The 15,420-nt window shown below is 41.2% G+C and overlaps 1 protein-coding gene across 3 annotated transcripts in view; it reads right to left on the minus strand.

Moving 5' to 3' along the window:
• Positions 1-15,420, minus strand: part of LIPH (lipase H) — a 48,649-nt gene that overhangs the window by 2,519 nt on the left and 30,710 nt on the right. For all 3 annotated transcript variants that reach the window (XM_082461531.1, XM_082461530.1, XM_082461532.1), the window contains one exon: positions 681-854. In XM_082461531.1, the coding sequence (XP_082317657.1) occupies positions 681-854 (174 nt within the window). The remainder of the gene's footprint in view (positions 1-680; positions 855-15,420) is intronic.

Consider the following 15,420-nt stretch of genomic DNA (forward strand, 5'->3'; position numbering starts at 1 on the left):
TCTCTGTCCACAGATTGAACACTAGGAATATATGTAGGAGTGGCATTACTCACAAAACACACATACCATCACAGCTTTGTTCTTTCTCCCCCTCTTTGTCTCTGCCTCTCTCTCTTTCTACACACACACACACACACACACACACACACACGTGCAGTTTATTTTTTCTGAAACCAATTGAGAATAGGTTGTTTACCCCTTAATACTTCAGTGTGTATTTCCTAAGAACAAGTACATTCTCAGTGCAGTTATCAAATTGAACATTGATATAGTAGTTGTATCCTGTATCAGTGGAATAAAATATTCCAAATTTTCTGTACCTTTTTTAATGCAAGGCTGTGTTTTATCAGTTTGCCAAATTATATGAGGGTTTCTTTTCTACAACAAATTATCAGCTTGCAAGCAGCGTGGGTAGAGTGATTAGGGAGGAATCGTGTAACTCTAAGCATATAACAACATTGTTTCTTTGGATTATTGGACGGTTTGTCTTTAAGTGCATACCAGTAAATTTTTCTTGGATTACTGGGCAACTTATTTTTATCAAGTCTAGTTTTGGAAAACCCCTCACTTCTTTCATTGTGATTGATGAAGTCCTGTTAAAACGTAAGACCGAGCGGATTGGACAGGAACCAATAACATCTTTGGAAAACAGGGGCTTGTCAGACGCTGCCTCAGCTCACCTCTCTGGATGGGCAAGTGACCTTAACTTCATTCGGAGAATCCTGAGCTTGTACCTCGGGCCTATTACAGATCCTGTAGAGAACACCAAGGAAATGGCTGCCACTTTATCTAGATCTTGATTGAATCTTGCAAGCAGACTCACTTGGTGGTATTTCTGAAATGTTGTGGGTTCACTGGAAGGAAGAAATAATATATTTTTAAGTGGATATGAATTACCAATGAAAGAAAACAGTTTTGAAGCCTACAAATCACTCATCAGCAAGTAGCCATTTGACCCCATAGCCTGCACTAGCCGACTTTCATGGGCAAAGTCCATTGGATTCCAAGGGACTGCATAAGTGAAGCTGCCGACCCCAGGACTGATGAGATGCTGTGACGTTGGAAAGGTATGCGCTGCCTACTATAGGCCAGACAGCATCCTCATCTCTTGACGCATTTCTCCAATCCCCTGAAAAATTCTGCAAGGTATTATTGTCTTCATTTTACAAACAAGGAAATAGATGCTTGCAAAGCTAAAGCTCACCCAGGTCACAGGGCTTCTCTGTAGCAGTGCAGTGATTAAAACCCAGTTCTGGCTGAGTTCAAAGTTATGGTCTTTCCATTAAACTGCATTGCTAGATGCACAGGTATATTTTTTAGCCACACTAGATACTAACTTATTTTTTTTTAATGCAAGCAGCCCTATAAGTTCTTTTTAAATTTATTTTTAAATATTTATTTACTTATTTGGCTGTGCTGGGTCTTACTTGCGGCATGCAGGATCTTCGTTGCTGCATGCAGGCTCTTAGTTGTGGCATGTGGGATCTAGTTCCCTGACCAGGGTTCGAACCCGGGCCCCCTGCATTGGGAGCGTGGAGTCTTAACCACTGGACCACCGGGGAAGTCCCTAGATACTAATTTAGAAGTTGTGCTTAAGCATATATTTTTTCAGTTCTGCCCTCAAGAGAAACCTTAAAACAGCTACATCCCAGGTTCCAATACTTTTTTTTCCAAGTGTGTGGAGATGTTTCCTACAATTGGAATCCCAAATTGAGCCTAAGGTGTATCCACTAGGGAGATTCACCTGGGTACTATCCCTCTGGGGAGCTGCAAGAATAGGCTGTGGAGAAATGATTGCTCTAGGAATGAATCCTTAGTTTGGAGGTTGGGATGGGGGTGAGAAGGTGCCTGTCACCCCAGCCTCACTGTGCAGAGCAGAAGTGCCACAAGTAAAACTAATCCAAAAGGTTGCCCAGATTTTGGTTTCTAAACACCATCTCCACAAAATGGAACTAGGGCTCCCTGGAGAAATGGTTGATTCCAGGGCTAGGGCAGGGAAAGTACAAAGTGATCCTGGAACAACATGTGTGCCCAAAGTAAGGAAACACTCAAAGAGTGATGGAGATGTTCAAAAAAATATAGAATCACACCCATTAGGGTGGCTACTGTGAAAAAAAACAAAAACAGAAAACAAGTGTTGACAAGGATATTGAAAAATTGGAACCCTTGTGCACTGTTGGTGGGAATGTAAAATGGTACCGCCACTATGGCAAACAGTATGAAGGCGCCTCAGAAAATTTAAAATAGAACCACATGATCCAGCAATTCTAATTCTAAGTATATACTCAAAAGAATTGAAAGCAAGGTCTCCAAAAGATATTTGCACACCCACGTTCATAGCAGCATTATTACAATAGGCAAGAGGCGAAAGCAACCCAAATGTCAATCAATGGATGAACGGATTAAAAAAATGTGATTTAGGGCTTCCCTGGTGGCGCAGTGGTTGAGAGTCTGCCTGCCAATTCAGGGGACACGGGTTCGGGCCCTGGTCTGGGAAGATCCCGCATGCCGCGGAGCGACTGGGCCCGTGAGCCACAATTACTGAGCCTGCGCGTCTGGAGCCTGTGCTCCGCAACAAGAGAGGCCGCGATGGTGAGAGGCCCGCGCACCGCGATGAAGAGTGGCCCCCACTTGCCGCAACTAGAGAAAGCCCTCGCACAGAAACGAAGACTCAACACAGTCATAAATAAATAAATAAAAGAACGTGAATTTCTTTAAAAAAAAAAAAAATGTGATTTGTACCTACAGTGGAATATTATTCAGCCTTAAAAAGAAAGGAAATCCTATCACATGCTACAACATGGATGAGCCTTGAGGACATTACACTAAATGAAATAAAACAGTCACAAAAAGATAAATATTGTTTGATTCCACTTACATGACATATCTAAAATAGTCAAATTCATAGAAATAGAAAGTAGAATGGTGGTTGCCAGGGAGTGGGGGAAGGGAGAAATGGATGTTGTTACTTAATGGGTATAGAGTTTCAGTTTTGCAAGATGAAAAAGTTCTGGAGGGACTTCCCTGGTGGTCCAGTGGTTAAGACTCCACACTCCCAATGCAGGGGGCCTGGGTTCGATCCCTGGTCAGGGAACTAGATCCCACATGCCTCAACTAAAAAAAAGATCCCGCATGCCACAAAGAAGATCTCGCGTGCCGCAACTAAGACCTGGTGCAGCCAAATAAATAAATAATTTTTTTCTTTAAAGTTCTGGAGATCTGTTTCACAATAATGTGAATATACTTAATGCTACTGAATTGTACACTTGAAAATGATTAAAATGGTATATCTTATGTTTTTTTTACCACAATTAAAAATGCATTAAAAAAAGGCACTGGCCTGATTTGGGACAATTTGAATATCAAAATAAATAAATAATGACAGTAACTGATTATAATTCCCCCTTGATATAATATAAAAATCCGGGGGTCCGTATTGATATATTTGGACATGAAACAAATAAATGAATAAATAAATGAGAAAAAAATGCCTTTCCTAAATGTTGAATTAGAAAAATCACCATATGGCAGCCATCAGAGTAATAATTCAACCACAAAACATTAAAACTAGTGGGTAAAAGTTTGAGGAGTAATGGACTATCTACATGGTCTCAAAGTACCTACCCACAAAATACTAGTTAAGTACAAAGGGAAAAATAGTAACCTTAAAGTGGAGAAACTTGGCAGAAATCACTTTAATTACTTGATCCACATTAATGGAACAATCGAAATTGTGAGCCTCCTAATAGGATGCACTGAGACAACCATTACGTCACCTTTGTGGTGTCTTTGCCAAAGATGCATGATCTGAATCTAATCGTGAGGAAACATCAGGCAAACCCAAACTGAAGACATGCTAAAAATAATCGACCTGTCATCTTCAAAAGTGTCAAAGTCAAAAGAGGCGAGGAAAGGCGGAAGAACTGTTCCAAAGTAAAGACTATAGAAGCAGGAAAACCAAATGCAGCCAGTGATCCTGAAATGAATCCCTTTGCTACAAAGGACATTATCAGGACAATTAGTAAAACTAGAATGGGGTATCAGGATCAGACGGTAGTAATGTATCGATATTATTTCTCTTATTTTGATGGTCAATTGTAGTTATGTAGGAGAATATCCTTGTTTGTAGAAAATACACATTAAAATACTTAGGGTTGATGAGGCAGCATGTTGGAAATTACTGTAGAATGGTTCAGAAAAAGAAAAGCCTCTTAGTACTATTGCAACTTTTCTGTAAACTTTAATTTTCCACAATAAAGAGAGAGAAAAAAAAACTAATAGGAAAGGAGTGGTTTAACCAAAGAGGGTTATAAGCAGCACCACTCTGGTCCTCTCTCTTTTTTTTTTTTTTTTTTTTTTTTAATGAGGTGCGTTCTAGATTTTTTATTTATTTATTTATTTACTTATTTATGGCTGTGTTGGGTCTTCGTTTCTGTGCGAGGGCTTTCTCTAGTTGCGGCAAGCAGGGGCCACTCTTCATCGCGGTGTGCGGGCCTCTCACTATCGCGGCCTCTCTTGTTGCGGAGCACAGGCTCCAGACGCGCAGGCTCAGTAGTTGTGGCTCCCGGGCCCAATCGCTCCGCGGCATGTGGGATCTTCCCAGACCAGGGCTCGAACCCGTGTCCCCTGCATTGGCAGGCAGATTCTCAACCACTGCGCCACCAGGGAAGCCCCTGGTCCTCTCTTGATCAGAATGTAGCAAGAGGAAAAAGGGATCCCTTCCCACTTCTCCAAGGGCAGCTATGGAATCAGGAAAGGGCAGGGACTCCAGGAGAAGGTGATGCCACCTGCAGATGGCAGAACCCAATGGGGGTACTAGGAAGGCGGGAGAAGAAAAAGGAGATCGGGAGCTGATCAAGGTTGTCCATGAGTACAGGTGAGATGCCCTCTTCCTCCTAGAAGGATGTCTGGAAATACATGGGGAGACACTAACCAAGCGTTGGGTTCATACAAGAATAAATAGAGTGAGAGCCAGTGAACTATGAGTTCTGGCAGTATGGTGCACTGAATACCCTGAAAGCATTCATAATAGTGGATACAATTACAAACAACAAAAAACAAAACTGAAAACCTTTTAAATTGCACTGAACTAAGAAGAAAGGAAAGAATACTGAGAAACCCTCAAAATACGTGAAAGCAGAAATCCAAATAGATAGGAATCCTGAAATCACCTTTTGTTGGTCTTTTTGAAACTTTGTAACCTTGAGCTTCAGTTTTCATGGCCTTGCAGTGCAGTAGGACATGAAACAAGTCTATGGACCCCTGAAGGTCGGGAGTTGAATAGAACTCTGGGGGAAGAGTGAACTAAACATGAATTTGAAGTAAACAACCTTCTACCACCTCAGGTGACAGAATATTCCCCACCTCGAATCTTGGCCCTGTGAGGAGCTAGGGGGCTGAGTGCCCTTCACATGGGTCAGCAGCTAAATTCAAACTACTTGTGGTCTGAGAAACCTCAAGTTTAAAAATTAAAGTGGTCTCAGATTGATGGTATCTCCAGGAACTTGACAGGCAAACGCAAAATCTTTCTGGAGAAATCTACTCCTCAGATCCTCAAAGAATTCCCACACATAGTGAAATAATTATAATAATAATAAAGCCATTTGTAAGGGGGGTGGAGGGAAGCTGCGGGTTCCAGGCTTTGTGGCCGCCAGCTGCGGGCGGGAGGACGGATCCTGGCTGGTGGGGCGGTGCAGCTGCCGGCTCCACACAGCGCCTGCGCAGCAGCTGCAGGGAAGGGGCACCTCCTGCCCGGGCTGGGTGCGAGTGAGGAGGCCCGCAGGACTGAGTGCTGGGACATGGGACCACCAAAGCGACCTTCCCAGCGGAGGCGCGTGCCCGGGGCACCCCTGCTCTGCAGGCAGGGAGCAGTCAGCCGCCTCCCCGCTGCACCAGACCCTGATGGGACCCAGATTGCTAACGGCAAAAAGAAAAAAATGCAAAAGATTGGAACGATTAAAACCTACCAAAGACTTCTCAGAATTCTCAAAGAGCATACAAATTTGTGCTTACATGTAAAAAATGTGATGCGCGAACTACCACACTCAAGCAACCTGGCAAGCACTTGCCGGTGACTGTCACTCTCAGGTTTCACTGTGGAATTTCAAACTGCCTAGGGGTGTGGGAAAAGATTAAGGCACCAACCCCAAAAATAATGGCCCATAAAAGGAAAGAGAACAAAAGGAAGTCCACCACTGAGTACTCCTGTTCTAGGGAAGGGGGACATGTGGCCGGAACAGCCTGACTTCCCATAATGTCCTCAAGAAGAGCCAGAATATCACCCTGATGCTGCAGCCCAAGAGTGTTTTGCTGTTTCAAATTGAAAATTGTCATGAGGAGGAAAAGTCCATTCTGGTGCTTGAGGGGACCTCTCAAACTGAAGGCTTGTGTTCACCTGTCTGAATAACAACCAATAAAAACTACAGGAACAAAATCTCTCAAGAAAGGGATTTTTAAAAGAGACACGACAGGGACTTCCCTGATGGAGCAGTGGTTAAGAATCCGCCTGCCAATGCAGGGGACATGGGTTCAAGCCCTGGTCCAAGAAGATCCCACATGCCGCAGAGTAACGAAGCCCATGCGCCACAACTACTGAGCCTGCGCTCTAGAGCCTGCAAGCCACAACTACTGAAGCCCACGCACCTAGAGCCCATGCTCCGCAACAAGAGAAGCCACCGCAATGAGAAGCCTGTGCACCACAACGAAGAGTAGCCCCCGCTCACCACAACTAGAGAAAGCCCGGGCGCAGCAATGAAGACCCAATGCAGCCAAAAATAAAATAAATAAAATAAATAAATTTTAAAAGGAAGAAATAGAAAATCTGAACAGACCTATAATAAAGAGATTGAATTAACAATTAAAAACAAAAAAAATCCTACAAAGAAAAGCCCAGACCAAGATGGCTTCATGGGTGAATTCTACCAAATATATATATGTTTAAATTTTTATTTATTTATTTATTTATTTTGGCTGCGTTGGGTCTTTGTTGCTGCACGCGGGCTTTCTCTAGTTGCGTCGAGTGGGGGCTACTCTTCACTGAGGTGCGCGGGCTTCTCACTATGGTGGCTTCTCTTGTGGCAGAGCACGGGTTCTAGGCATTCGGGCTTCAGTAGTTGTAGCTCGTGGGCTCTATAGTGCAGGCTTAGTAGTTGTGGCGCACGGGCTTAGTTGCTCCGCGGCATGTAGGATCTTCCCAGACCAGGGCTCGAACCCATGTCCCCTGCATTGGCAGGTGGATTCTTAACCACTGCACCACCAGGGAAGCCCCTCTACCAAATTTTTTTTTTTTAAACGCTTCTCTTTTTTCTAAAAAATTTATTTATTTATTTATTTTTGGCTGTGTTGGGACTTCCTTGCGGTGCGCAGGCTTCTCATTGTCATGCCTTCTGTTGTTGCGGAGCACAGGCTCTAGGTGCACAGGCTTCAGTAGTTGTGGCCCATGGGCTCAGTAGTTGTGGCTCGCAGGCTCTAGTGCTCAGACTCAGTAGTTGTGGCACAGGGGCTTAGTTGCTCTGCAGCATGTGGGATCTTCCGGGGCCAGGGCTCGAACCCATGTCCCTTGCATTGGCAGGTGGATTCTTAACCACTGTGCCACCAGGGAAGCCCCTCTACCAAATATTTAAAGAAGAATTAACACCAAATTCTTCACAAACTCTTCCAAAAAAAGAAATAGAAGAGGAGGAAACACTTCTCAACTCATTCTGTGACACCAGTATTATCCTGATATCAAAACCAGACATCACACGCATGCGCGCTCCTTAATCCAGCGAAGGTGGGGCAGAGAGTCTTTCTACGGACTCTCCAAGCTTCCTCAAAAGTCTTAAGAAAATTCCTCAAAGGCTCCATTTATCTGTTAGAAGGAGCATTTGAGACAACTCAGCATCTATCTTTTTGGAATCTGACTCTGAGTTCCAGTGTCTCACGTCCCTGATTACAGTGACTTCTAACTCATGGCTCATCCAGATCCCTCACGTCCCAGGGGTCTAGAACAGTTCTGAGAGCATAGTAAACACTTAATACACATTTCTTGATGGATTGATGAATGTATCTACTCAAAACCTACCGAGGAAAGGGAAGACACAGAAACAATTTCTAGCCCTATACTGACTAAACGACCATAGCTCTGTTCCATGGATTCCTAGAGGACTATTAAGAGGCATTGGCAGCTTCATGACTGAACCATCCTGGCATGTCAATACTGACAGGACTTTGTGTGGGATGTTGCCAACTGCCCACCTGATTAGAATTGGTCCCAACCAGCTGATCTTTATTATTTAATTCATTGCTGCAAGCTCTGCGAAAAGCCAGGTCTTTTAATACAGGTGAGGCTATTTTAATGACTGATGACGTGTTGGTCTCAGAATTCTGCTGTGTTTCTGGAGACATGTCCTTTTTTTTTTTTTTTTCTATGTTCATGATTATAGAGCAGGTGCAGGGACCTTGGACATCATTTGGTCCAGTGTTTCCCAAATTTTGGTCATTATGTGTCGTGATTTTGCAATATATATGAGCAACTGTGTTATTATTTACTTATTTTCTTAAAAATAACTCACTTGGAAAAATTATAAATTTATTTAAAAAGGAAACTCTGTATTACTGCTAGAAACTATAACCCATTTGACATGAATACAAGATAGCCATAAAAATAAATGTGCTAAAAGTAAAATAATGTTATTAAATTCTAACTATATACCGATAAAAAAAAAAAAAAAACCAGACATCACACACAAAAAGAAAACTAAAAATCAATATGTCTTATGAATATAAATTCCAAAAAAACTCAAATAAAACTAGCAAACCAAATCCAGCAAAATATAAAAATGATTATATACCTTAACCAAGTGGGATTTATCCCAGAATGCAAAGTGGATTTAACATGCAAAAATCAATTATTATAATATACCATATCAATAGAATTAAGGACAAAAACAAATGGTTATCTCAATACATGCAGAAAAAGCATTTGACAAAATCCAATATCCCTTCAATATAAAAATACTCAACGAACTAGGAATTGAGGGAAATTCCCTAACCTGATAAAAGGCATCTACAAAAAAAAAAAGTTAATATGTACTTAATATTAAAAGACTGAATGTGGACTTCCCTCGTGGTGCAGTGGTTAAGAATCCGCCTGCCAACGCGGGGGACACGGGTTCGAGCCCTGGTCCGGGAAGATCCCACATGTTGCAGAGCAACTAAGCCCGTGCGGCACAGCTACTGAGCCTGCGCTCTAGAACCCGCGAGCCACAACTACTGAGCCTGCGTGCCACAACTATTGAAGCCCGCGCGCCTAGCACCCGTGCTCTGCAACTAGAGAAGCCAACGCAATGAGAAACCCGCACACCGCAACAAAGAGTAGCCCCAGCTCGTCGCAACTAGAGAAAGCCCGCCCACAGCAACGAAAACCCAAAACAGCCAAAATAAATAAATAAGTAATAAAATAAAAGATATTAAAAAAAAAAAAAAGGCTGAATGTTTTCCCCCAAAGATGAGGAACAAGACAAGCATGTCTCTTGCCGCTTCTATTCAGCTTAGAAAAAAGTTCTAGCCAGGTCAGTTAGACAAGAAAGGGGGGGGGGCGGGGGGGGAAGACATTCAGATTGGAAAGAAAGTAGTAAAACTATCTCTATTTGCAGATGACCTGATCTTGTACATAGAACATCTTACTGAGTCCTCTAATGAGTTAGCAAGGTTGCAGGATACAAGATCAGTCAGTTGTAATTCTGTACACTATCAATGAATAATCTAAAATGAAATTATAGAAAGAATTCAATTTACAGTAACATAAAAAAGAGTAAAATACTTGGATTAAATTTAACAAAAGTGCAAGACTTGTACACAGAAAACTATAAAACATCACTGAAAGAAGTTAACTAAGACCTAAATAAATGAAAGATACCATGTCCATGTTCATGGATTGGAAGACTTACTATTGTTAATACAGCAATACTCCCCAAATTGATTTGCAGATTCAAGACAACCCCTCTCAAAGTCCCAGCTGCCTCTTCTGTTTTTCCACAGAAATTGACAAACTGATCCTCAAATGTATATGGAAATTCAAGAGACCCAGAATAGCAAAAGAGTTCTGAAAAATACCAAAGTTGGGAGATTTATACTTCCTGATTTCAAAATTTGTTATAAAGCTACAGTAATGCTACACTAAGCTACAAGACAATGTGGTACTTGCATAAAGATAAGATATATCAATCAATGGAATAGATTGAGAGTCCAGAAGTAAACTCTTACATTTATGGTGGATGGAAATTTTTTTTTGACCATGCTGCACGGTTTGTGGGATCTTAGTTCCCCGACCAGGGATTGAACCTGGGCCCTCGGCAGTGAGAGCACAGAGTCCTCACCACTGGACCACCTGGGCGTTCCTGGTCAATTGATTTCGACAAGGGTCTCAAGACAATTCATGGAGAAAGAAGAATTGTTTCAATAAATGATGCTGTGACAACTGGATGTTCACAGGCAAAGGAATGAAGTAGAAGCCCCCTACCTCACATCACATGCAAAAATTAACTCCAAATGGATCAAAGACCTAAATGTGAGACCTAAAACTATAAAGGACTTGTATCCAGAATATACACAGAACTCTTGCAACTCAACAATAAAAAGTTAATTAGCTTAGTTTAAAAATGGGTAAGGCACACAAAAACCTGCACCCAGATGTCTATAACAGCTTTATTCAAAACTGCCAGGAGGGGCTTCCCTGGTGGCGCAGTGGTTGAGAATCTGCCTGCCAATGCAGGGGACACGGGTTCGAGCCCTGGTCTGGGAAGACCCCACATGCCGTGGAGCAATTAGGCCCGTGAGCCACAACTACTGAGCCTGCGTGTCTGGAGCCTGTGCTCCGCAACAAGAGAGGCCGCGATAGTGAGAGGCCCGCGAACCGCGATGAAGAGTGGCCCCCGCCTGCCACAACTAGAGAAAGCCCTCGCACAGAAACGAAGACCCAACACAGCCAAAAATAAAAATAATAATTAAAAATAAAAAAAAAAAAAAACTGCCAAGACTTGGAAGCAACCAAGATGTCTTTTGTAGGTGAATGGATAAATAAACTGTGATACATCAGACAATGGAATATTATTTAGTGCTAAAAGAAAATGAGCTGTCAAGCCATTAAAAAAAAAAGAAAAGAAAAGGAGGAACTCTAAATGCTTATATTACTAAGTGAAAGAAGCCAATCTGAAAAGGTTACATACTGTATGATTCCAATTACATGACATTCTGGAAAAGGCAAAACTATGAAAACAGTAAAAAAAAAAATCAGTGGTTGCCAGGGGTTGGGGGGAAGGAGGGATGAATAGATTTGAATAGGGAGGGAGCACAGATTTTTAGGGCAGTGAAACTACTCCGTGATCCTATAATGGTAGACATATGTCATTATACATTTGACAAAACTCAGATAATGCACAACACCAACAGTGAACCCTAATGTAAACTACGGACTTAGGGTAATAATGACATATCAATGTAGATTCTTCAGTTGTAACTAATGTACTACTCTGGTACCAGATTTTGGTACTGAAGGAGGTTGTGCCTATGTGGGGCAGGGAGTATGTGGGAAAGTTGTGTACTTTCTGCTCAATTTTGCTGTGAACTTAAAACTGTTCTAAAAAATAAAGTCTGTTTAAAAGGAAAAGAAATGGCTAAGGGATCTGAATAGACATTTCTCCAAAAAGCTCTACAAGTGGTCTACAAGCACATGAAAGATACTCAGCATCATTAATCATTAGGAAATTACAAATCAAAACCACAGTGAGATATCATGTAATGCCCACAAGAATGACTGTAACAAAAGACAGACATGTATGAATGGATAATCAAAATGTGATATATACATACAATGGAATATTATTCAGTCTTAAAAAGGAAAGAAATCCTGTCACATGCTATAACATGGACAAAACTTGAGGACATTATGCTAGGTGAAATAAGCCAATCACAAAAAGACAAATACTGTATGATTCTACTCATATGATGTATCTAAAGTAGTCAAATTCATAAAAACAGTAGAATAGTGGTTGCTAGGGAATAGGGGGTGGGGGAAATGGGAATTGTTATTTAATAGATATAGAGTTTCAGATTTTGCAAGATGAAAAAGTTCTGGGGAGCTGTTCCACAACAATGTGAATATACTTACTAATGAACTTACACTTAAACATGATTAAGATGGTAAATTTTATGGGGTTTTTTAATCATATGATTCTTTATCATGATTAAAAAGAAAAAAAAACTTTTAAAGACTGACAATAACAGTGTTGGCAAGGATGTGAAGAAACTGGAACTCTCATACATCGCTGGAGGGAATGTAAAATGGTGCAGTCCTTTTGGAAAACAGCTTGGCAGGGAGTTCCTTAAAAAGGTTAAACACAAAGTCCTCTATGATCCAGAAATTCCACTCCTAGGTATATACCCAAGAGAAATGAAAGCATATGTCCACACAAAAACGTGTACGTATATATGTTCATAGTAGCATTATTCATAATAGCCAAAAAGTGGAAAAAACCCAAATATCCATCAACTGGTGAATGGGTATTTAAAATGTGGTATGTGTGAGCACAGTGGTGCATCTGGGCCAGAGGTCAGTGGATCAAAATACAATGTAGAATATTCATACGGTGGAATATTATTCAGCCATAAAAAGGAACGAAGTACTGATGAATGCTACACATGGATGAATCTTGAAAACATGCAAATCAAAAAAAAAGCCAGACACAAGGGCTTCCCTGGTGGTGCAGTGGTTAAGAATCCACCTGCCAATGCAGGGGACACAGGTTTGATCCCTGGTCCAGGAAGATCCCACATGCTGCAGAGCAACTAAGCCCGTGTGCCACAACTACTGAGCCTGCGCTCTAGAGCCTGTGAGCCACAACTACTGAGCCCACATGCCACAACTACTGAAGCCCACGTGCCTAGAGCCCGTGCTCCGCAACAAGAGAAGCCACGACAATGAGAAGCCCGCACACCTCAATGAAGAGTAGCCCCTGCTCGCTGCAACTAGAGAAAGCCCGTGTGCAGCAATGAAGACCCAACACAGCCAAAAATAAATAAATAAATAAAAATTTTAAAGAAAGCCAGACACAAAGACCACATATTGTATGATTCCATTTATATGACATGCCCAGAATAGGTACATCTATAGAGACAGAAAGCAAATTAGTGGTTGGCAGGGGCTGGACAGGAGGGAGGAATGGGGAATTACTACTAATAAGTATGGGATTTCTTTTTGAGATGACGAAAATGTTCTGAAATTAGATAGTATTGATGGTTTCACATTTTGTAAATATACTAAAAACCCCTGAGTTATAAACTTTAAACAGGTGAATTTTATGGTATGTGAATTATATCTCAATTTTTTTAAGGTTAAAAAATATATATATATCTAAAACACATATACAGGGAGAGTCAACAGGCAGATAATATCCTTGAATGTGACTTCATTTGTAACCCATAGACTGGTAAGACTGAATAAGCTCAGGGTACATATTCTAATATTATTATTTCCATTTTCTTAAATCATAAAAATACTAAATACTAAAATGTTAAAGTTTACCTGGCAGAAAAGAGAAAAGTATCCATAATCTTATCACGAAATAGAACAACTATTTCCTTTTCTCCCATATATTCTCTGATCGGTGATGACTTTTTCACAAACATGACTAAAATGGGAATGACTAAACATGACTAAAATAAAGATGTTAAGGTCTCTATCTTAATCAAGAAACAAGCCTCCAACTTTAGGAATTCCTACTTGGGAGAAATTCACTATATGAAATTCAAATTTCTAAGACATAGGTAAAGCAAATATGTAACCAATTATTGGCACAAATACCCAAATTTTGCTGAGTGAGTGCTCCTCATATAACTGCACAATCTCCCCTGCTGTTTCTTAGACTCTCCAGATGAGGTCTCTGCCCACCTTCCTCATTGATGCCTATAAACTACCTGAGGCTGGTTTCTCAAGATGTGGCCCCTTAGTGGTTCCCTCCCTGAAAATGCTGCCCCACTATGGGTTTGGGGACATCGGCGCTGAAGGGAGTGTGATATTGGCCAAACCGCTTGACCTCTGTGAGCCTCAGTTTCCTCATTTATAAAATACGGATGATAGGAGCTTCCCTGGTGGCGCAGTAGATAAGAATTCGCCTGCCAATGCAGGGGACACGGGTTCAAGCCTTGGTCCGGGAAGATCCCACATGCTGCAGAGCAACTAAGCCCGGGCACCACAACTACTGAGCCTGTGCTCTAGTGCCTGAGAGCCACAACTACTGAAGCCCGTGAGCCACAACTACTGAGCCCACGCGCCTACAGCCCGTGCTCCACAACAAGAGAAGCCACCACAATGAGAAGCCCACGCACCGCAACAAAAACACAACACAGCCACAAATAAAAATAAATAAAATAAATAAATTAAAAAAAAAATAGGGATGGTAATACCACTTCACAGGATTTTAGTGAGAATTACATTAACCAATGTCTGTAATGTGCTTGGTTCAATAAACAAAGGCTGTTATTATTATGATCCAAGGATGCATTTTAAAAAGTCACTTCCAGGGAATTCCCTGGCGGTCCAGTGGTTAGGACTCTGCACTTTCACTGCTGAGGGCCCAGGTTCAATCCCTGATCAGGGAACTAAGATCCCACAAGCCGTGCGGTGTAGCCAAAAAAAAAAAAGTCACTTCCAAACCCCACACCCACACCTTCCCTATTTATCTACACAGTGAGCCCATAAGGCGATTGCCAGTTTCAGATGACAATCTACGTGGTACTCTATGGATAAGGCCAAGAGACAACCCAAGTGTCTAGTAGATAATAGGACCCAGGAAACACCTCCTAAGTAAATGAATGAAAGGAGCCTCAATCCCTTTGCTTACACTAAAGGGTTTGGGGTATTTTTCCCTTTTTCCTGATTATAAAAGTAACAGATGAAAAAAATTACTCGTTATTTTAAAACTATATATATACAACAGCACAGCAAATTGAAAAGTAAAGAGAAACTTTAAAAAGCGCTCATATTCCTACCACCCAAGGGGCAATCTAACATATTTTGGCATGTTTCTTTTTCATTATTTTTACAGTGTTGAGCTAATTTTATACTTTATATAATTTTATATCCTGCATTTTTTCACTTAGTTACATTATAAGCATTTCATTTAATATGTTTTATAAATAACTTCAATGTTTGAATACTATTTTATTATATGGGAACTAACAATTTCCCCATCATTGGATTTTTAGGGTGTTTCCAGTTTTCTATTGCAAATTAGATTTTCTGAGTTTCAGAAGTATATATATGTTTTTATGTATATATGTATATTATGAGCTCAGAAAAGAATAGAAACGTGTGTATGTGAGTGGGTGCCTTTGGGCATGGGATTGTTGGGATGGGGCAAGGTTTGTGCTTTTATGTTACAT

The sequence above is a fragment of the Balaenoptera physalus genome, assembly GCF_965194825.1.
Source record: "Balaenoptera physalus genome assembly, chromosome: 4".
In the NCBI taxonomy this organism is placed as follows: domain Eukaryota; kingdom Metazoa; phylum Chordata; class Mammalia; order Artiodactyla; family Balaenopteridae; genus Balaenoptera; species Balaenoptera physalus.